At 38.3% G+C, this 24,583-nt stretch overlaps 1 protein-coding gene across 2 annotated transcripts in view; it reads left to right on the forward strand.

Annotated features, from left to right (window-relative positions):
* NPSR1 (neuropeptide S receptor 1) overlaps nucleotides 1–24,583 on the forward strand; it is a 221,313-nt gene that overhangs the window by 101,404 nt on the left and 95,326 nt on the right. For both annotated transcript variants that reach the window (XM_004045301.4, XM_004045300.5), the window contains exon 3: nucleotides 18,911–19,014. In XM_004045301.4, coding sequence (XP_004045349.2) covers nucleotides 18,911–19,014 — 104 coding nt within the window. The remainder of the gene's footprint in view (nucleotides 1–18,910; nucleotides 19,015–24,583) is intronic.

Raw genomic sequence — 24,583 nt, forward strand, 5'->3', positions numbered from 1 at the left:
AATCTACCACTAGATGTCCTTCCACACCTCAATAGTTCTTCACAGGAAGCAGTCCTGGGGCATTTGGAAATGGTGGGATATTTGGAGTTACCACAAAGACTGGGGCAGCAGGGGTTACTTCTGGCATTTAGTAAGCACAGTCCAGGCGTGCCAAATTTCCTGCACAGGACCATCTATCCTAACACAGAATTGCCCCATAAGTAGCAATCCTGTTAATAAATAGTGGCCCAATCCCTGAACTAATCTATCTTGTGTTCTAGTCTCTCAAGGATTGGCTTAGTTCTTTTCACCTTATCCGCCATCAGTTAATTTAATCACCACTGTTTCCATAGTGAGAATCTAATATATTAGACTGATCACGTGTGTTAATCAAATATATTGGATTAGCTGGCATGCATTACAGCAAATAAAATAGCCAGTCTTCATTTTAGATCTAGTTTAAACAAAGCCTCTACTTCTTATGTGTCAATTTTTGCAGAAAACATTATTCTAGCAAGTTGGCAAGGAGTCTAGGACTTATGTTAAGACACACCATCTCATCCCCAGTTCTTGCAGCTCTCTGTCTAGTTATTGGCCCTATTCATTGCATCAGCACCAACAACAGGTACCCAGGTTTTATAGGGCAAGCATTTTACTACGCATTTTACATAAACTATCTCATTTAACCTTCACAGTAGCCCTATAAATCAGGCATTCTTATTACAATTTTACAAAGAACCCTGGATTCCGTGTGGTCAGTAGCAAGCCCAAGATAGCACAGCTGTCATGTAGCAGAGCCAACATTCAAAATCCCACAGTCGGGCTGCAGTAGCCATGCTGTCTACTGCCCGTGCATGTAAGAACATACCCAACACAATGAAAAATAAGAAATTAAATAGAAAGGGCATGGAAAATATCAAATCATAACTTCAGAGGAAAAAAATCAAATTTAAGCTTTGAGTTACTGCAAAGTTACTGCAACCCATCATATTTTATTTTGTGCTTCCTAGTTAGTGGCTAAAACTAAGGGCAAAACTGACTAAATATAATTTGTTGTAATCTTGAGGGAAATGCACAGCAAGATGTTTCTTAATCAAGAAAACTGATACTATGGAGCTTTATATTCAGTACTTTGATGAAACAGCACTAAAATGTCCTCAATAACATCTCTACAAAGAATCAGTGATTCTTAGACCTCTAAGAGGAGCCAGTGTGATGCCTAAGCATAGGCATGTAGGCTACTTGGCAGACAGACTCAGCATAGCAGTCATCATCACGTAGTAATTTCTAGCATCCTAGTAGCTTTCTCACTGGCTTTAGTTTTGAATAAATTGGATTTTTGCTAAGATCTTACATTATGCAACAGAGGCAACCACAAAGACAACCCCTAGAAAATGAAATGATCTTGGGCCCCTCCCTCCCTGACCTCCTGCTTCACACTGCATTCTTTGGGAAGCAGATGCTGAAACAGAGTCAGGTATACAAAAATCTGGGGAGAAGTCACATCTGTGAAAGCAAAGGGAAGAAGGTTGGGCTGGAGGACCCATCAGAGCCTGACATTAACCTGACAGTCTCTGGCAGCTCAGGAATCCTTTAGGATTTCCATGTTGGGTATAAATGACTAGACTCTTCTACTATAACTTAGTCATTGGTAGAGGTTGTACCAAGAATAGCATGATCCTAGCTAAAAAGCTGAGGCAAACCCTGAGGAATCTAACAGCTGGAGGATGTCAGCAAACCATATGCCTCACAGCTGGACAGCAAGGTCTTTGTTGAAGGGGGATCTGAGCAGCATATCTCTATGTCTGCCTCACTTCCCTATGTACAAGCGTGTACCTGATTGCAGCAGAATGAGATGAGAAACAAATTTTTTTTGTTACAATTTACCACTTCCATCTCAGCCTGCTACCCCTTAGCTCTCCTTGGGCAAAGGGAAAAAGACACTTGAAGAGCCTGCCTCTTGGATAAGTGAAAATGGAACTCTCCTCTCCTTCTCTTGGATTTCTAAACATCCCAGATCCTTTCTGTGAATTCTTTTTATTAGGAAAATAGCATCCTTTAAAAGAGAAGACAAGTTGTCTATGTCTTATATTCAGAGTCAGTTTGAGCCCCATGTTGTGCAATGATCTTGTGCAATGATAATTACATGCTACCATGCCTCAAGAAATTTCCCCTTAAGTGGAGTGAGGAGGAGAAATAGTGGAGGCTCAATGCCTTGTTTTAAGAAAACATCTGTTCTTGCTGAACCTGATGCTTGTGCTTATGAGCACAGGAGTTTTTTGTGGCCCAGCAATAACCAACAACTCAGGTAGGCCAGTTGCCTCATTTAATGAGCTTCTTGGTTTCTGAATACAACAGAGGCAAAGAGAGTAAGTTTTACGAGGACTTGGGTTTCCTTAATTAGACACAAGCTTTTTATTTGGTTGGGGGGACTAATGGAGAAAGGGAGACACTAGTGGCATTTGTAACTTGTTAAGACTAATTGAAAATCTTAGGACCAAAGCTTTCTGTGAAGAGAGTGCTCTAATGAGAATAAATGTGATGATTATTTACCTAATTGAGCAGTAATGACTGAGGTGTGAGCCACTTCCCCAGGATTAATAAAGAGCCGGGGAGTTGACAGTTTAGACCATTAGGCTTAGCTGGTACTTCATCTTGGCGAAGGGCACAGTGCCAGAATCATATTAATATTGTAAAATGAGCCCAAAACATAGACATATACTTTTGGAGAAATAATTTTAATTGGCTAAGTACCTGACATCAGGTTGGGCCATTCAGTTTTATCATTAAACAAAGTTTCACACAAGTTCTTCAAGACTTGTGCCATTTACAGTGTTCTCAGCATCCAGTGATTAAAAAAGAAAAGTAGAAGGGGGCCCTTATCAATATCAAAAATAGTTTTTTGTGCAACCAAAAGCAAGCAAGCTATTATTATATACACACACTCGCTTTAAAAACAACACTAAAGACATTGAGTTGAGCTGGAAGCATTGCATACTCTGAGATACACAGTTGATATTGTTACCCACAGTGTCCCTTCAGGAAAGCCAGAGGTCATCTGTAACACCACAATTAAGGATAAAAGGATCTTATATTATCAGAAATTTCAATGTCTTCATAAAAATTGTGTTTATATTCAATATCTCCCTTATTTAGTGTGACAAATGTTCATGTACGAGTCATCTCAAGAAAAAGAGTTACTCAGCTTGCTACGTATTCATTATTCAATGGCTCTGCTATGCAGGGGAAAGTGCAAACAGCAACTGAGAGCAAGCAGGAATCTAAGACATGGGACTCAACTTGCCCTTTACACAGGGTGAATCCTACACTAGTGACCTTTGTGTTTTAAGGAAGTTTGCAAATATGTTTAATTGGACAACATTTCTTCCTTTATCTAGCAAGCACTGAGTATCTTGCCAGGCACTACGAAAAAAGATAAAACTATAAACATGAGCAAGGCACAGCCACTGCCAATCAGAAGCTTACAATCTAGCAGAGATCTTAAAATGCAGGGAGCTCTTTTAGAAATCTGCTTAGGGATCAAAATTTCCAATCATACTTTTCCTTCCAGCATCTTTATTCTGTAATCATTATTTTAATCTTCGTTGAATGAGATGATTAATGTGGTTCCATCTGCTGTATGAAATCACCCATGCTACAGTCAGTCAATCAAGCAACAGCAGTAATAATGTACTACTTCATTTAATGGAAATTTACCAAGCTGCTACTATGTAATATCACAGTTTTAGGGCCTGGAGAGGTAGAGCTGAACTAAAAATAATAATCTCTGTTATCCCATAGTATAGTGGAATAGGAAAGAAATACAAAAAAAATAATGTGTTCATCTATTATAGGTACTATAATAGTAGGGTAGGAAGATACACAGAAGTGGGAATAACCAAGCCAATCTCAGTACTCAGAAAAGGTGTTATAAAGGAGGTAACCTTGAATTAAACCTTGAGGAAATGGATATTCTTCAGGTAGAGGTGTATAAAGAGCTTCCCACACCAATGGAGCAGCATAAAGAAATGGCACGGCAGAGTGAACAGTTGGGTATGGTCAAGGAAACTCTCAACTGCATCTTCTTCACTGCCTCAACTGATCACTCAATGCTCTCCATTCTCTCAGCAAACACCTGACTAACTAAACTCCCATGACTAGCAGGATATTATTAGACTTAACAAACCTGTCAATTTACACTTTCCCTTTAGAAAGACTTGACTTTTGTTTTAGTGAACTGCAATAGAACTAAGCTCAGGAGATGAAACTATGAAAGATGAAGAAACATTATAAAAATCTCTGCAATGAGATTCTGCCTTAGATTGCTTTGCTGGTATGTCAACTGATTACTCCAATTTAAAGAAACCCAAACTGGAAATTATAAAAGATAAATTATGAGTGTATTTTATGCAAAAAAGAATCAAATTAAATCAAAGTCTTGGCTCTACATTAAACAAACGACAAATGCATGTTTGTTTTTATCAAAATGTTTTAGGGTAGATTTGTATGTATGCTTTATTTCTTTAACCAATGTTTTAATCAGTTAAACAGCTGCTATTATTAATGTGCTGGTTGAAAGTGTTTTTCTTAAAGTACAAATTTAAAATAGAATGAGAAAAGATCAGACTTGAGAAGAAGGAAAGTCACAGTAGGACATTTGGAATTTTTCTCTAGACCAGAGGTCTGCAAACTCCAGCCTACAAGCCAAATCCATCCTGCAGCTTATTTTTATAAATAAAGTTTTATTGGAATACAGCCAGGCCCATCCAGTTACAGAATTGTCTATGGTTGCTTCCACTCTACAATGGCAGATTTGAGTAGTTGTTACAGAGACTATACGCAAGTGTGCAGGAGAGTTTAGACCACGCCTACAGGAAAGGTATAAAATACTACCCTCCTTCCTAGACACTTCCCCATACAAAAAACTTAAGTCAGTGTGGGACCAAACACTGTTGCCCCACAGAGCACTAATAAAGGCAGATAAATGACTGAGAAAACCCTATCCCTTGGGGACAGAGGCCAGAAATGGCAACACCAGTACCATTGGAAGTCTCCTACTTCTAGGGAAGGACATGAAATTCTCTCATATGCAACACCCATCACAGATACAAGGCAGGAGTTTGATTTTCATGGGGAGGAGGAATTGGAACACTGAGAACACCCCACCCCTAAGGCCCAGGCACACTGGCCTATGTGGGTCTGTGGCTGAACTGAGACAAAAGAGAAGCCCTAAAACCACCAGTAGCAAGCATTGAGTAACAAGCAGTAGCAGTATTACAGCAAAACAGGCACAGCTGAAAGCAGAGAGTGGGGCATTAAAACCCTTCAGCATCTCAGCTACTATGCTAATAGAAAATCCAAAGAAAAATTTGAAGCCCATAGGAGGCTGAGGATGACCCTACTAACAACAAAACTCAAGTCTAGCTAGACTCCTAAGCAGATTGATTTAACACCCCACTCTAACAACCTTAAAGAAGTGTGCCCATTTCCATGCATAAATACTATGTATCTCAATATTTGATATACTCTACACAAAATGTTTGCCATTTAATCAAAATGTATGAGACTCAAAAAGAAAATGCAACCCACTGTTAACAGCCAAAGCAATCAACAGAACCAAACAGAGACATGACTCCAATGTTGGAGCTATTAGACATGGACTTTAAATAAAATAATTACAATAAGAAAAATATATTAAAAATACTTCATGAAAGAGGATATATGGATGGCAAAGAAGCACCTTTAAAAGTGTTCAACAGTTTATAGACTATTAATGGAAATGTAAATTAGTTCTTCCACTGTTGGAAGCAGTCTGGAGAGTTCTCAAAAAACTTAACTACCATTGGAATTAGCAATCCCATTACTGGGCATATACCCAAACAGAAGCAAACTGTTCCCCCAAAAGGACGCATGCACTCATATATTCATCATAGCACTATGTATATTCACAATACCAAAGACATGGAATCAACCTAAATGCCAATCAATGGATTGGATAAAAAAATGGAATACTATGCAGTCATAGAAAAGAATGAAATCATGTCTTTACAGCAACATGGATGCATCTGGAGGCCATTATCCTAAGTGAATTAATGCAGAAACAGAAAACCAAATGCCACATGTTCTCATTTATAAGTGGGAGTTAAACCTTGGATACACATGGACATAAAGATGGCAACAGTAGAGGGGAAAAGGAAGAACTAGAGCAAGGGATGAAAATCCAGCTATTGGGCACTATGCTCAGTACCTGTGTAATGGGATCAATCGTACCCCAAATCTCAGCACCACACAATATACCCATGTAATAAGCCTGCACATGAACCCCCTGAATCTAAATTAAAGTTGAAATCATTTCTAAAAAAAGAAAAGAAAAATGAACAAATTGAAAATAAAAAGATATTCAACATGATCAGTCATTAGAGAAATGAAAAATAAAGCCATGATGAAATATCACTACATATCTAGTAGAACAACTAAAAGAAAACACACTGACAGTCCTGAGTGCTAGAAAGTGTGTGGAACCACAGTCTCTCTCATACATTGTTGGTGGGAGTACACAGTGGTGCAGCAACATTGGAAAACTGCTGGGCAGTTTTTTATGAAGCTAAACATATCTTTACTTACTCTGTGGCCCAACAATTCCACTTCTGAGTATTTGTCCTAGAGAAATGAAAATTTATATTCACACAAAAACCTGTACATGAATGTTTATATCAGTCTTGTTTGAAATAACAAAAAACTGAAAATAACCCAAACATATTTCAGTGAGTGAATAAACATATTGTAATACATTTATACAATTTAAAACTATTCGGCAATAAGAACAAACAAATGATACACACACCTTAGAATAATTTCAAAGGCATTATGATTAATTTTTTTTTTTTTTGAGATGGAGTCTTGCTCTGTTGCCCAGGCTGGAGTGCAGTGGCGCAACCTCAGCTCACTGCAAGCTCCACCTCCTGGGTTCATGCCATTCTCCTGCCTCAGCCTCCCGAGTAGCTGGGATTACAGGCGCCCGCCACCACGCCCGGCTAATTTTTTTGTATTTTTAGTAGAGACGGGGTTTCACTGTGTTAGCCAGGATGGTCTCGATCTCCTGACCTCGTGATCCACCCGCCTCGGCCTCCCAAAGTGCTGGGATTACAGGCGTGAGCCACCGCGCCCGGCCTATGATGAACTTTTTAAAGCTAATTTTTAAAGGTTGCATATTTTATAATTCCATTTACATAAGATTCTTAAAATCACAAAACTATAATGATAAAGAACACATTAGTGTTTGCTAGGAAATGGGTGGGTAGGGAGTGTGGCTATAAAAAGGGATAGCACAAGGGAATTTCTCGACAGTTGTAGAACTGTTCTCTATCCCGACTGTGGTGTTAGTGACATGACCTTATATGTATGTGAGATTAAATTTCATTGATATATGAAATGCTTGTAAAAATTGGTGATGTGCAAATAATTTTATAGTTTAGTTAACAGTATTATACCAATGTCAACTTCCTGGTTTTCATCATTATACTGATATTGACCAGGTAGAGCGTACATGGGAAACTTCTGTCTTATTTTTGCAACTTTAATATGGGTCTTAAATGATTTCAAAATAAACACTTTAAAACATTCTCCCTACTAAATAACCATGATTAATAGGTTAAAGTTTCCAGGGGAAAAAAGTGGACAACATAGATGAACAGTTGAGTGATTTCACAGAAAGATAAAAACTATAAGCAAGATTCAAGTAGAAATGTGTGGGGGAAATAAATCACAATAGTAATTCACAGATTTAATTCTAGGAATCGTAGACTTTACACAGCCAGAGGAAGAATTAGGTAATCTGAAGATAGATCAATAAAAATTGCCCAAAGTGAAAATCAGTAAGAAAAGGACAAAGAAAGTAGATGAGGAGAACAAAGTATTTAAAAATGATGGGACAATATCAAATAGTCTAAAATATATGTCATTGAAGTTACAGAAGGAGAAGAGAGAATGGGCAAAAGAAATCTCTGAATGAGCTAGAATTCTCCAAAAATAATGAAAGCATCAAATCATAGATCCAAAATTCTTAAATAACCTGAAGCAGAATAAATTTTAAAAAGCTAGCTATAACTTATCCAAAGTACCAAATAAAGGTAAAGAGGAAATTGAAGGAAGACAGTGGAAAATATATGAACATATTAAATCAGATAAATTCTTAAAGAATACAAAATTACAGCTAGATAGAACTAGAATAAGTTCTAGTGTTCCATATTACTGTAGACTTACTATAGTTAACAATAATATATGGTTTCAAATAACTAAAAGAATATTGAATGATCCTCACAAAAAAAGATAAATGCTAGAGATGATAGATATGCCAGTTATACTCTTGATAACTATATGTACTGAGACATCACCATGTAGCCCCATGAATATGTACACTTATTTTGTCATTTTAAAAATTAAATTAATATAAAGAGGTAAAGACAAGAATTATAGCTGACTTCTTGTCTGAAGCAATTAAAGCCAGATGATAAAACATATCTTCAAAGCCAGCTGGGGGGACAACTATCACCCAGAATTCTACATCTAGCAAAAATACCTGTTTAAAATGAAGATACAATAAAGACTATTCAAAATTTTTGTAATGGGAGAATTCCTTACCAGCAGACCTGTACTTTAAGAAACATTAAAGAAAGTTCTTCTGACAGAAGGAATGTGAAACCAGACCAGAAATTTTATCTACACAGAGATGTGAAGAACTCTGAAAATAGTAAAAATAAAGATTAATATTAAAAACCACATTTTTCTTAATGTTAAATGACTCTAAAATGTAATTGACTACTTGAAGAAAAATTGTAGCAGTGAGATTTATAACCCATGTAAAATTTAAATGTCTGATAACAATAGCACAAAGTTTATGAGGAATTTGAATGTCTAAGTCTTCACAATATGTAAGAATTTGTATAATATTATATAAAACATCTAATACTCAGTCTTTACTTGCTGCAGGGAAGATCAATTTGGCAGGTCCAGCACTGGAATTACCATTTAGATTAGTTAGGAAACTGCGGAAGTTCAAGAAAGAAATCATCAGTACCTAGAGTATGCCAAATAATAGTAAGAATACAGAGAGGATTCAAATTTGAGATCTACTTAATAAGGTAAAATAAGGAGGATTTGGTGACTGAGTATTGAGATGTTCTGAATGTGAGGTAGAGGGAAGAGTCTACTATGTATTATGGGTTCCTGGCTTGGGTGTCCCTAGCAGATAGTGGTGCTATCAAGTGAGTCTGAGGAGAGAGGAGGATAGGATCATTAATATGAAAAGTTAATGAGTTTGGATTTTAACTGGGGTTTCAGGCAATTTACATGTAATGTTATTATTGATGTGTTTGGATTGAAATCTACCACTGGTTTCTTGCTTTTATTTGTTCCATCTATATTTTTCTTCCTTTTTTCCTTCTATTTCAGCCTGGATTAATTGAGCTTTTTATGATTTCATTTTGTCTCCACTATTGGCTTATTAATTATGCCTCTTTTTCTATTTCTTTTAATGTTGTCCTAGGCTTCACAATGTACATCCTCTCTACATTCCTACAGTTATTTAACATACATTTCTTCCTTGAACTTCTGCATAGTTTCCTAATTAAATGGTAATTCCAGTATTGGACCTAACAAATTGATCATCACCACAGCAAATAAAGAAATCTATTTATAATACATGTTTGGAGACATAAACATTCAACAACTCTCACAGTATTAAAAAAAATACAACCTCTTTTAATTGGCATGTGAGACCCAGAAGTCTGGATTCTTCTTGTTTCTGCAGACCCATTTTTGCCACTTCCTAGCTCCTATTTAGGCTTCAGCAACAACAAACAGATGTTTAATATACACAAGCCAAGTAGTTTCTCATCTCCATAACTTTGTTCATGCTGTTATATGTGCCTAGAATCAATATTCTGCATACCTTTCTCACCTGACCAATCCTCACTGAAAAGCTCAGCTATTGCCTCATTCTTGACTTCTTCCCTGTCCACCTGCTTTTGTGCTCCAACTGGAACCCCATTCATGTTTACAAGAAACCTTCAAAGGACAATAAAGCCTGTTGTAACTCTACTTCGGCTTTTCTGAGTATTAAAATTTCCTAAGATCTTTCACAGCACAAATTTTTAAAAGCAAGAGTAATACATGGAGGTGATTAAGGCTTTAAAGTGTACCCTTTGTTCCCAAGGTCTTGTTAATTATCATTTAGGAGCAGTTTATCTGCAATGCGCTCAATTACTTAGGTAACTAAATAGCTTTTTACTGATCAGCATTGAACATCATTTGCTTAATAGCAACTAACAAATGCGGTGGCAGAGTTCCAATGATAGTCTACTTTCAGAAATAGGCTTATTTAAGATTGAGCTCCAGGGGAAAAATAGATTCTAACAGAATAGATTATTGTTATTTACATAACCACTTAGGTCTAGAGAAACAAAATAATCTTTCCGTTTTTTAAAATTAAGGAATCAGTAAGACAAAAGAGAATATCCAAGTAACTCCCAAGTCCATTCCGTTCATTCATCCAGTCCATTTGTGCCTTGAAAATCTTCATGACATTCCTATTTGATCAATCACAACCCACAGCTCTCAATGACTGCTCACATCTGACCTTCTCAGTAAGGACTTCTCTTATAGCTTAGAACAGTCATAGGATTTTTCCTCTCCAAGCTTTTGACACTTTGGATTATAGATCCCAAGTGCTTGACAATGCTTTTTTTGTTAACTATAGAAAAATAAAAAGCAAATACAGACAGGCGAAAGACTCAGAGGGTCACATAACCTTGTATGGTGAACTATACCATGTGAATGGTCAAGGAAAGCTTCTGGAGCATGGGACATATTAGCTAGGTGTTGAAAGAAAAATAGGAATTCAATAGGCTGGAAAATGGAGGGAGGGTATTCCAAGCAGAGGGAACGCCTATCTAGATGCACAGATGTATGATCAATATGGTGTTCAACATTGAAATGCCACATGGGGACCTGACAAGAGGTAGTTGTATTCGTTTGTTTTGTGCTGCTGTGATGGAATGCCACAGACTGTATAATTTATAAACAGAAATTTATTAGGACACAGTTCTGGAGGCTGGGAAGTCTAAGGTCCAGGTGCCAGAAAGTTCAGTGTCTGGTTAGGTCATTCTCTTCCAAGACGGGGCCTTGCATGCTGCCTAGATCCTCACGTGGCAGAAGGCCAAAGGGAGAAAGAGGATGAGCCCATTCACTTTTTATAATGGCATTAATCTATTCATGAGGGCTCAACCTAAATGCTTCCCGTTAGGCCCCACTGTCACATTGGGAATTAAGTTTCCGACACACCAATTCTTGGGCACACATTCAAACTGTAGCAGTAGGCAAAGCCAAATAGTGGAAGGCTTTTATTCTAAGCTGTGGGACTCAGCTTTATTCTGTTAACAGTGAAGATGCAGAAAGGGCGAGATGCAGTGGCTCATACCTGTAATCCTAGCAATTTGAGAGGTTGAAGTGAGTGGATCACTTGAGCCTGGGAGTTCAAGACCAGCCTGGGCAACATAGTGAGATCCCGTCTCTATGAAAATTTTTAAAAAGTAAAAGTTAGCTAGGTGTGGTGTCACGTACTGTTCCCAACTACTCAGGAGGCTGAGGTAAGAGGATCACTTGATCCTGGGAAGTTGAGGCTGCAGTAAGCCATGATCACACCACTGCACTCCAGCCTGAGTGACAGCAATACCCTGTACCACTTCCCCACCAAAAAAGATGCACAAAGGGGAGATTTATCTCCCTAGTTTTCTAAAGGAGTAAAAGCAACTTCTGTGGGTGGAATAGCCCTATAAGTAGAAGGGGCCAAAAGATAAAAAGGGCAACCAAAGAAGGGAATGAGGGGATGAGAAGAAGACAGGGACTCATGTCTGCACATTAGTCTAGGGAATAAAGAAGAAAAGACACAACATCAATCTAAAAAGAAATAAATGAAAACAATAAAAGGCAGTGTTGAAGGCAGTCAAACACTGACTTCTATAGTATGGGTTAAAGCCTAGCTTCACCTCTAACTTCCTCTGAAATCTTAAAATGTTCTAACCTTTCTTGTTTTGTTCATCTATAAAATGGAGATTTTATCTCAGTTTGTTGAGAGATTAAATAAGTTAATGATTCTAACTACTTAGAACCTTGCCAAGGATATAACAACCTCTTAATAACCCCTCACAATCATGTTCTGTGTTCTAGAGAAGTCAGGTTAAGGGTAGTAATTCTCTTTTAAACCATGAAGTCTACCTAGAGTTATGTAAGATGTCACCATTGGGGGATGCTGTGTGGTAGGCACATGAAACCTTTCTGTACCATTTATTGTAACTTCTTGTGAGTCTCTAATTATTTCAAAATAAAAAGTTTTATTTTGTTTTGTTTTTCTTAAAGCCTTTTCAAACCACAATGGCAATTCATTCAAGCATGTGCTCAGCCCTTGCTGCATGCCATACCCTGAGCTCCTTCTGTTCTAACATTAATAAACCTCATTTTCCAATATTCAGAAAGCAATTAACCAAATGACAGTGTGACTTTCCATTTTTACTATTGCTCTTTAGCAGAAACATAGCAATAAAAATAAACTATTGGAAATGAAATTATGAGTATCCTAGATTAATCCCCAAAGTTGCAGTTTCTTTTGTTGTTCAGCTGTTTGATTTTCTAAGAGCCTGAACCCAGCCAAGTGCATACTCTATTTCTGAGCAGAGTTCTGCCCAGTTCTCTGTCTGACTAGAATCGCACAGAAACCACAAATCTCTCATAAAGCCTAATGGTGTTTCTCAACAGAGGCATGATTGGGATTCTGAGCTGGATAATTTAATACTAGGGTACAGCCCATGGGTAGTACAGAAAAGAGTCAATACTTGCCTTGTCTTTGTACAACCAGGATGTATGTCTGCATGACAATAATGAAGACTCAATTTCAGCCCCCATTCACCCTTCCACAACAGCAGGGGCAGGGCACCCTAGAGCATAAATAATCTGAACAACCCTGTGTTGGGGGCCTGCTGAAGATGCTTAACATCCCTGGCCCCATCCACTAATTGTCTGCCATCAATCACAACTTGACAGTTACAAGTAAATTGCCTGTGTTCTCCCCATATGCCTGCCTTTCTCATTGTGTAAAAACAGCTCTACCTCCATCTGCTAGTCACTACCAATCACTCTTGCCAAGATGGTGACTCCTCTTCTTGCCTGCTAGTCCCTAGACACAAAGAGTCCAAAGTGCCCTGGTGGCAGCCATAGCTTTTAGTTCAATGGTACCTTTGCTATGTTCCCTGGCAGAAGTACACTTCCTTTGGTGACCAGGACCTCCAACTTGAAGAGCACAGAGGTGCAGATGAAGAAGTGCAAAGCCCTTCAGTGGGTCAATGGAACATGAAGAGCACAGAGGTGCAGATGAAGAAGTGCAAAGCCCTTCAGTGGGTCAATGGAACATGAAGAGCACAGAGGTGCAGATGAAGAAGTGCAAAGCCCTTCAGTGGGTCAATGGAACTTGAAGAGCACAGAGGTGCAGATGAAGAAGTGCAAAGCCCTTCAGTGGGTCAATGGGAGTGATGTTAACTTAGGCCATTTCTTCCTCTACCCCTTGATTCTAAGACCTATGTATACTTCCTGTTAGGGACCCAACACCATGAAGTGGGCTCTGATTTAACACATATGCCGCACTTTAAAGGATGGGACCCTAACCTTTCAGAGCATTACCTTTAAGTGGCACTTCATATGTTCCTTCAGTAGTTCATTCTAGGGCTCTAAAAGTACAGCTACTTCTGTCTGGTGTAGTATGTAATACAAACAGTAGGTTCTAGGATCATGAGCTATCCTACACCCCCTTCACAATTAAGTGGGTCCCCTGATCACATACTATGTTGTGTGGATTTCCATTCTTGTTTGGTAATCTAAAAGCCCCCAGATAATAGTTAGCTGTGTTGACTATGACTCAGAGATCAGGAAAGGAAAGCTTATACCCAGAATAAGTGCATCATTGGAAGGATGGACAGCTGGCTGATGCAGGACAGAGGGGACCCAATGTAGTCAACTTGCCACAAATCAACCAGTCGAATCTCCTGAAGACCTAGTAACCTATTGAGGGCTCCTTGCTGGTCTCTCTTGTTAGCAAGTTGGACATTCAAAATCAGCAGTAGCTAGATTTGCCAGGATAATTGGTAGTCCATTGTACTGGCTAGTGAGTAGTCTTGCTCTCTGCCACTGTGGCCACTCTGTTCATGTGCCCATCATGCCAGTACTTAATCCAATGACAAAGCCTGGATAATGTCAACTGGACAAGTTATCTTGTCTATTCGTTTTTTCAGTGCTTCTTGTGTACTTGATGCTTTCCAATTAGTGTTAAACACATCACACAAAAATCTTCACACATTGTGCCCACTCCGATAGTCCCAACCACATGTCTCTGTCTCAGACTCTTGTTTCCAATCTCCAAGTCCCTTTCATTCAGGTCCCTGTCCACACAGCTAGACTATTGGCTACTGTGCAGAAACCTATACATATATTCACACCTTAGGCCAATTTTTCTTCCACACGAATAGATAACCATATTCATTGCTTGCAGCTTCATTCATTGGGAAGACCTTCCTTCTCCACTGTCTTCCAAGGCTACCCCATAATTCAGCTGTACTTCAGTGACCATCTATTTTTGCTTTACAGCTACTTAAGGAACTAACCCATTGTCATCCAGGATTGGCCTTTTACCTCCCTTTCAGCTAGTCATAGAGAACCCCCATATAGCCATAAGTGTGAGCTATGCAAGGGCACTGGTACAACCCTGGTGGGTGACATGGAGGCATCTGTGCTACTTGCTCATGCAGCCTCTTCATGCCAATCTAGTCCCATATGGATTTGATCCCAGATGTGCCATTTCCATTTTCCAATAGAAGGCTGTGGGACACGTCTGAGTGTATGACTTAGTGCATTGGCAATAATCTAGCTCATAATGGTCAGTTCCAAATACATTTGGTGCCCCATTATCAGCTGTTCCATCTTGACCAAGGCTCAGCAACATTCTAGGAAGGGTTTCTCAATAGGTGTATAACTTTATACTGAAAATGGATGGCATTGCTTCAGAGCCCTAGGGGCCTGCATTCTGATTCTTTCACTTGGGCATCCATCAACTCCAAACTGTATCTTTCCCCACTAACACATTCAGCACCATGGGGTCAGCCAGATCATATGCCCCAAGTAGTAGGGTTGCTTATACTGCAGCCCATACATGCTGCAGAGCCCTTTCTTGCTTTCTTGCTCCAGGCCCACTCAAAGCTGTGAGACTTCTATGTAGTTCAGTATATGGGACCAAAAATATTCCTAGATGTGGAATGTGTTGCCTCCAAAACACGAAGAGGCCTACCAGGTATCTTGCTCTATTTATTGAGATTGAGAATGTAAGATACAGCAACTTAACTTTTACTTGAAAATGCAGTGGTGGGAGTGGTATTCTAGCAGACTTTCACTACTGGACCACTAAAAAATTTACCGATGTGGCATGTTCCTGAATTTTCACAGGGTTTGTCTCTCACCCTCCAGAGTGTATGTGTCCTACCAATGCCTCTAATGTATTAGACACTTCTTTTTGACTCTTAATGACATCTTTGATGTAAATGGATCAATGTGATATTCTACAGAATGTTCAGATGGTCCATGTCTCTTCAGACCTTATTATGACAGATGTTTGAAGAGGTAACATAGCCATGGGCAAAGCAGAAAATGAATATTATTGTCTGTTTCATGTGAATACAGACTCTGATTTTTTTGGATGTGTCTTTGTCTGGTTTTGGTATCAGGATAATATTGGCCTCGTACAATGCGTTTGGAAGTATTCCTTCCTCCTCTATTTTTCAGAATAGTTTGAGTAAGATGATATTAGTTCTTCATTAAATGTTTGGTATAATTCAGCAGAGAAGCCATCAGTTCCTGAACTTTATTGGAAGACATTTTATTATAAGATCTTGTTATTTGTTATTGGTCATAGTTCAATCTTGGTACATTGTATGCATCTAGGAATTTGTTCCTTTCTTCTGTAATTTCCAATTTATTTACAATTTATTTATTTGAGTCTTCTCTCTTCTTTATTAGTCTGGCTAAAGGTTTGTCAATTTTGCATGACATTTCAAAAATCCAACATTTTGTTTCATTGATATTTTGAATTGTTTTCTTCATCTCAATTTCATTTATTTCTGCTCTGATATTTATTATTTATTTTCTGCTACTAATTTTGAGTTTGTTATGCTCTTCCTTTTCTAGTTCTTTAAGATGCATCATTAAGTTGTTTATTTAAAGTTTATCTTCTTTTTCAATGAAGGACTAATAGCTATAAACTTCCCTCTTAGTGATTTTGCTGTTCCCATAGATTTTGGTATGTTGTGTTTCTATTATCATTTGTTTCAAGAAATTTTTAAATTTTCTTCTTAATTTCTTCATTGACCCACTAGTCATTCAGGAGCATATGGTTTGATTTCCATGTATTTGTATAGTTTCCAAAATTCCTCTTGTTATTGATTTCTAGTTTTATTCCATTATGGTCAGAGATGATGCTTCATATTATATTATTTTGTTTTAATGTTTTCAGGCTTTTTAGTGATTTAACATGTAGTCTACTCTTGAGAATGACCCATGTGCTGTGGAAAATAATGTGTATTCTACAGCTGTTGTTTGGGCTATAGCGCAGATTAACTCTCGTGTTTCTTTACCAATTTTCTGTCTGGAAGATCTGTCCAATGGTGAAATTGTGGTGTTGAAGTCTCTAGCTATTATTGTATGGGGTCTATATCTCTCTTTAGCTCTAACAATATTTAATTTATATGTCTGGGTGTTCCAGTGTTGGGTGCATATATATTTACAATTGTTATATTCTCTTGCTGAATTGACCCCTTTTTCACTATATAGTAACCTTCTTTATCTCTTCCTATAGTTTTTGTCTTGAAATCTATTTTGCCTGATATAAGCATAACTAGCCCTGCTCTTTTGTGGTTTCCATTGACATGGAATATCTTTTCCCATCCCTTTATTTTCCACCTACATGTGCCTTGTGTCTTTATTGGTGAAGTGTTTTTCTTGTAAGCAGCAGATCATTGAATCCCTTTTTTTTTTTCAATCCGTTCAGCCACTTGGTGACTTTTGATTGGCAAGTCTCAGAGTCTCATCCAAAGTCTTCAATGTACCTGGGTATTGCTGCTGGTTATTCTGAGCCCAAGGACTCTTTAGCTAGCAGGTGATGAATGTTGCCAGGACTATGTCCTTCCCTTCAAGGCAGTAGTTTCCCTTCTGGCCTAGGGCATGTCTAGAAATGCCATCCAGGAGCTAGAGCTTGGAAAGGGGGCCTCTCAGAGCTGACTAGTGCCCTCTCCTTTTGTGACTGTGCTGGTATCCAAGATGTAAGACAAAATCCTTCCTACTCCTTCCTTCTCCTTCTTCTCCTTTCCTTAAGTGGAAGAAAGAGACCTCTTTTGGAGCTGTGAGAATTGCAGCCCGGGGTTAGGGGAGGGGTAGTGCCAGAACTCCCTTAGCCACCCAAGCTGGTATCTCAGTAGGCCATGTGCCTCCCCAATGTACTGGCTCTGGGCCCAGTTCAGAACTAGAACTTGCTTGAAAGTTGCACTCCTTGTGGCCTAGACTGACTTTCAAGTGTATTTAGAGCCCTAGAGCACTTTAGCTTGCAGTGGTAAGGCTTGTGGGAACTCAAGTTCTGACCACCAGGATTGGTGATTTCCTTTTGGCTAGAGCTAATATAAATGCTGTCTCCATGGGGTGAGGCATCAGCTGAGTTTGGCCCAGTTTTCTTTTATGCTGTAATAGGACAGCACTAAGTTCAATGCCTCACAATTGCTGTGCTTTTCTCCCCTGGCACCTAGGAATGCTCTCCACACCCTGCTGCCATTGCTGGGGGATGGGAGAGGGGTGGTGTCAGAGATTTAAAACTGTTTTTTTTTTCTACTTCTTCAGTGCCTCTTTCAGCAATATGAAGTTAAAACCAAGCACTACGAGAGCTCACCTGATTTTTGGTGCTTACAAAGCTACTTTTTTTGTGTGTAGATAGTTGCTAAATTAGTGTCCTCGCTGAGGGAGGAAGAGGGAACGATCAGTGGAAACTTCTATTCTGCAACCTTGCCTGCAGCACTCTTTTGAGAAAGATTCTGGATTACGTGATAAATTAGTGATGTCTGTCATAGAGGGGTGAGGGGCAGTTTTTAGACATATAGCCTATTTTGCCATTTCTGCTATAAACATCTGCACAGCTTGTACAATCTGTAACTACAGAATTGAGTACAGATGACCTGCCCACAAGAGGAAAAATGTCCTGACCTTGGCCTTACTTAGTGCCTCTGTAATTCAACCAAGTACATTAATTAAATGGATAGATCATACACTTGCTGTTTTCCAAGTGTAGAGGTTGAAAGTGGAAAGGAGAAGAAAGCAAAGAAACCTGGGAGGAGGGGGACTAAGACTGGGCATAAGGAGAAGCAAGAGGTCCAATTTGCAAAATAATGGGTGTAGTAAGGGGAATTTTGAAGTATTCTCCAAAGATAACGATTTTGCTTTTCTCAGTTTTGTCCTCTTGATTCTCACACAGTGCTTTCTTTAGTACAGACCTACATAGCCCGAAAACTTCTGTTCTGTGACTTAAAAAGTCAACTCTATGATTAGCATGATTCCTCTTCAGTCATTACTGAAATTCTTCCTAGGTGGTTACATTTAAGTGGTAAGAAGCTTCAATAATATAAGTCAAAGAACTCCTACCTTGCTTTGCATTTCCTCAGTGGCCATCTGATAAAGCAGGAAGGAAAAAAAATAAAAATGAACCTCCCCAGGATTTCACTTCTATTGTGGCTTAGCTGCAAATTTGAAAAATAAAAATAAAAATAAACCCTGAATGTAAGCACTTGTATGTTTTTGTTAGATTCTTTCACAGGACTGGTCAACATCTTGACAGATATTATCTGGCGATTCACTGGAGACTTCATGGCACCTGACCTGGTTTGCCGAGTGGTCCACTATTTGCAGGTATGTCACACCTTCCAAATGTGATGAGACAAACTGATACCAGAGTTAGCTTTTAGATTTATCTAAGGAAAATCATATAAAACCTTGCATTCCTATGCGTCAAACTGCCCGCTTTCTCCTAGGTAAAAGGGCAATGAAAATTTGATTTTTAATGTATTTCCTTTGCTAAAAATAGTATCTATATAAAGAAAACACAAACGAGCCACAAATGAGCAATGCTAAGGATGTAAAGCATTCATATTTCAAATGTCAAATAAAATGTCTGGGTCAATATCAAGGATTTTGGCATATTGTGGATAATCTCCAAAAAGTTTGTTAATTATATTTACCTTTCACTTCTCAAATGAACTCAACGCTGGCTACTGCTCTTTTTTGTAAACCAAGGGGAATTTGTTAGAACATAACCATTACCTATTGAATTACTGCCTAAATTATACTTTTTAAAGTATCTATTGGCATTTGAATTTCTTCCTCTCAAATTTCCTCTTTTCCCTTTTGAATGATTTTATAACTGAGAGGCTTTTTTTTAGTTTTTCTAAGATCTATTTTTAGATTAAAGATATTGATGCTTCAAATGTCAATCTGCTTCATTGTAAGCCAAATTTATGTATCATATGTATATTTGATTTAAAATATTACACATATACATATTGACATATATACATACTTGTTAATATGCATTAGATGTTTATAATATAGATTTAGACACTTCAACTAAGTCTGGAAGGAATGGATTATTTCATAACTGGTATTAGGTTTGATGTGCTGTTTCTGAGTTCTTAAAATTATTTTTTATTAATATATTTTTATTCTGATGCTAGTACTTCAGGTCTAAATTATTATAGCTTTATGTATATATAATGCATTTCTAGAAAGCTTTATCCTGCTAGATTCCATTTGTTAGTAGACTCTTTTAGGATCTTTGTATATATATTCATAAGTAAAATTATAATTTTTTTCATTGGTTTTATTATTTTCAGGTCATGGTAATGAAGTTATTCCATATTCAGAAAATGAATATGGAATAGTTACAATCTTCCTTTGTGCTCTGAATATAACCTTGAAAGTTTGGTATGTCTGAAAGAGCCTTTACTATTATGTACGGCTAGTATTTTCTCAGGGGAAATTTTTAAAAACATATTTCAGTTTCTTTCTGAGGATATTTGCTTCCTTGTAAATAAATGCTTTCAATTGCTTATTATATTAGCAATCAATTGCTGAGACACAAATTATGACAAAACTTGGTGGCTTAAAACAATAAACATTTATTATCTCACAGTTTCTATTAGTCAAGAATTCAGAACAGCTTGGCTAGGCAGATCTGGATAAAGGCTTATCAAAAGGTTCGGTCAGATGCTTTGTGGTACTGTAGTCATCAGAACCCTTGGCTGGGACTGGACAAGATGGATCACTCACATAGGTGGTAAATTAGTACTGGCTTTAGTGGAATACTCAGTTCTCCACATGGGCCTCTCTATAGGTACATTTTAGTGTCCTCACAACATAGTAGCTGGCTTTTCCAAGAATAACCTATTCAAGTGACCAAGGTGGAAGTGGCAACGTATTTATGAACTAGTCTCAAAGGTCATACACCATCACTTTCATATGATTATTTTGGTTGTACAAATCAACTTGGATTCAGTATGGGAAAAGAAGAACCACAAAACTAGGAAGTAAGGATTATTTTCGACATGTCGGAGGTTGGCAACCACACCATCTTCATATTTTTCCAAAGCATTTGATAACCTATGGTTTCTCCCAATTGTTAACTTTAAAATGTCTTCTTGATTTAGAAATATTCATGTCAGTAAAATTTTTTCTAACTGTATCTACAATAAATGTTAAGACTATATATAAAATATATCTTTTGACATAGGGAAAACGATAGAGAAAGAAATTCTGATAATTCTCTCTTCTATAAAGAAAGCAAGAAAATTGGCAAAAAATATCAGAATCAATTTTGTAAAACTCTGGAAATTAACCAAACACTTGCAATTACTCAGGGAGCATTTATTCAGGAAAATGGCTGAATCTCAGTGAGAAAAATGAGCTTTGTGGTGCTTTGGCTTGCATTATTCTCAGCCCCCAGTATCCAACTCTGTAACAGCCTTAAAAATTAATAGCTCTCATTCATAGTGAAAACAAATTGTCTGGCAGCCACTGTAGAAAGCAAAACAGGGATAGAGCCCTTTCAAATTCCCAAGAAATTGCCATTATTTGACATGTCTGGCAGTTCTCTGGAAGACTCCACTTGCAAGGCTGTCTTTATTTTACTTAAATCAGAACTCACCCACTGTGAAAAACCTTTCTCCTCTGGGCATTCGTCAAAACAGTTACAGGCAATTGATTAACTTTGCTTATGACTAAGGTATTGGATAATAGGGAAAACAATAGACTAACCAAAGCTTAAGAACATAAGCTGAGTAATGAGATATCCATAGGGGATTTGAAAATCTCTGACATACTCCCACAAATCTAGAAGACCAGGTATATGCCCAGGACTATGCTCATCCTAAGGAAAAAATAGAGAAGGCACTGAGCTGTAACCTGTGAATGACCTTGAGGCTTTGTGCAAGCAGGAAGTGAGGGCAAAGACAGAATCGTAAGTTGCCTGGCTAAGTGTCAAAATCATGCTCCAACATTCACACAGACTTCCTCTGCAATGAATGGGGGAATTAATAGTTTCTAGAACGTAAGAAAATCTCTGTTTAGGACCTATCACCAAGATCATGGAGTAGGAGATATTCATCCCTCCAAAGCATTCAAAGTATAGACAGCTATTCACAAACTAAAATAGCCCAGAGAGGACTCAAGGGCCCATTAAAGAATATGCAGCAACATCATGAAGGAAAAAATGGAGAATAACCACATAGAAAGAATTGCTGGTGTGATTGGCACACCTAAGAGGCCATGATTTGGCTAGGAACAAAGAAGAAAGGTGGAAGCTATCAGTATTAGACACGGAAAGGACCAACATTGTCTCTAGTGGCCTGCTCCACAGGAGACACTAGCATCTTTTCCCACTGAGTAACCAACAGTCATTCCTGCAAGAGAACCCCAGAGGGGGAGATGTGGCTATACCTTCCTCCTGTCCCCCAAGAAGCAGTTGCTGTCAAGCTGCTTTGGGAATGGGGTCACCACCTCTCCCAACCATGTGTAAGCTCCAGCCCTGGAGCCATGGCCACCCTGGGAATGCCCACACTCCAGACTGATAGTCTGACTACACTGGGCTCACCCATGTTTTTAACACCACAGCCAGCACCATAGTAAGCTAGTTAACACTCCAAGCCCCAATGTTAAACTCTGCCTGCATGTGTCCACACTCCAGACACTGACTTAACCACCATAGAGAGCTAGCCCCACCCAGGCCTCAGAGCCATTATAATTCTGTGCATACCTGTGCTCTCATTCTTGTCTCCTTGACTAATTTATATGTATACTATTACCAACATTACAGCAGGGGCACCTGTGCCCTGGGCAACAGCTCAGCCATAGAAAGCTACACCTTGCCCCAACCCTGAAGCCACTGAAAGACTGTGTTCTCAGCTCCCACACTACTTTGCATGTGCACTCATGCCTCACATACTATACCATGCCGCAGAAGGGGCATCTGCACCTTGAGCACAAATGTCATTACCATTCTAATCCCAGAGCCATAATCTCTCCATGTGAGCCCATGCATCAGACCTCAGTTTCATGGCTACTCCATGAGTGTCACCCATCAGACACTGGTGATACTGCCACTAAGAGAGGCCCTACAAGCCAGATCTAGTACCAAGAGAAATCTTCTCAGCTCCAGTTTCCCTGGTGGGGGGAAAGATGAGAAGAACCTTAGCAGCCATCACCACTGAAGACCCTATCAATTCTTGCTGCTACTGCCAATATCCACTGCTTTGGCCACTGAGAATCCTTATGATCTTTATCAACTCTGACCTGAGCTGAAAAAGCTACACAGAGACTACAAATCTGCACCATCACTGATGCTACCCCACCCAACAAACCCTCCCTCATAGGGTATGGTCTTTCCATAGTGAACTAGTTCATAAAATCTGGAAGGTGATTCTTTTTGGTTTTGTTGATGTTTATTTTTCCCTTATATTGATGTGTGTGCATTTGACTGCTTTACCAAATGCACACACATCAACATAAGGAAAAATAAACATAAAAAAACAGACATAACATCATCAAAAGAACATAGTAATTTTACAGTATCTGGCCCCAGTGAAATAGAGATATATGCAATGCCTGACCAAAAAAATCAAAATAATTTTTTTAGGAAAGCTTAGTGAACTTAAACTACAGAGAAGCAATTCAATGAAATCAGTAAAACAGTACAACTAAAACAAAGAATTAAGAGAGAGACTGAAATTATTTTTTAATTAAATAGAAATTCTGGAGCTAAAAAACATAATAAATGAAATAATAAATGCACTAGACAGCATCCAGCAGAAATTATCAAATAGACAAAGAATCTGTGAAGTGAAAAACAGGTTATTTGAAAATATACAACTAAAGAAGAAGAAAGAAAAAAGAATGAGAAAAGATGAAGAAAGCTTAAGAGATTTATGAGGCAGCATCAAAAGAGAAAATGTGCAATGCATTAGTCCATTCTCATACTGCTATAAGAACATATTCAAGACTGGGTAATATATAAGGGAAAGAGCTTTAGTTGACTCACAGTTCTACAGGGTTGGGGAGGCCTCAGGAAACTTATAATCATGGTGGAAGGGAAAGCAAACATGTCCTTCACAAGGTGGCAGGAGAGAGAAGAATGAGAACTGAGCAAAAGGGGAAGCCCCTTATAAAACCATCAGATCTCATGAGAACTTACTATCATGAGAATACCATGGGGGAAACCACCTCCATGATTTAATTACCTCCCACTGAATCCCTCCCATGAAATGTAGGGATTATGGGAACTAAAATTCAAGATGAGATTTGGGTAGGAACATAGCCAAACTATATCATACAAGTTATAGGAGTTATAGAAGGAGATGAGAGAGACAAAAAAAAACAGAGATTATTTAAAGAAACAATAGCAGAATAGTTTGCAAATCTGGGGAAAGATACAAATATCCAGGTGTACAAGAAGGTCAGAAGTTTCTAATTAGATTTAATGAAAATAAGACTACACCAAGACATATTATAATCAAACTGTTGAAAATCAAAAACACAGAGAAAATCCTGATAACAGCAAGAGAGAAGAGGCAAATCACATGTAAGAGAGTTATAACAAGGCTAGCAGAAAATTTCTCAGCAGAAACCTTGCAGAACAGGAGAGACTAGAAGAACATATGTAAGGAAAGAAAAACAAACTGCCAACCAAAAATATTTACCCAACAAAGCTGTCCTTTAGGAATCAAGTAGAGAGAAAGATTTCCCCAGACAAACAAAAGCTGAAAGAGTTCATCACCACCAAACCTATTTTCCAAAAATTCTACACAGAATTCTTCAAGCTAAAGGAAAAAAAAAAAGAGCAAGCTAATTAGTGACATGAAAATACATAAAAGTGATTTTGGGCTGAGACAATGGTGTTTTCTAGATATACAATCATGTCATCTGCAAACAG

Source organism: Gorilla gorilla, chromosome 6 (genome assembly GCF_029281585.2).
Source record: "Gorilla gorilla gorilla isolate KB3781 chromosome 6, NHGRI_mGorGor1-v2.1_pri, whole genome shotgun sequence".
Lineage (NCBI taxonomy): Eukaryota > Metazoa > Chordata > Mammalia > Primates > Hominidae > Gorilla > Gorilla gorilla.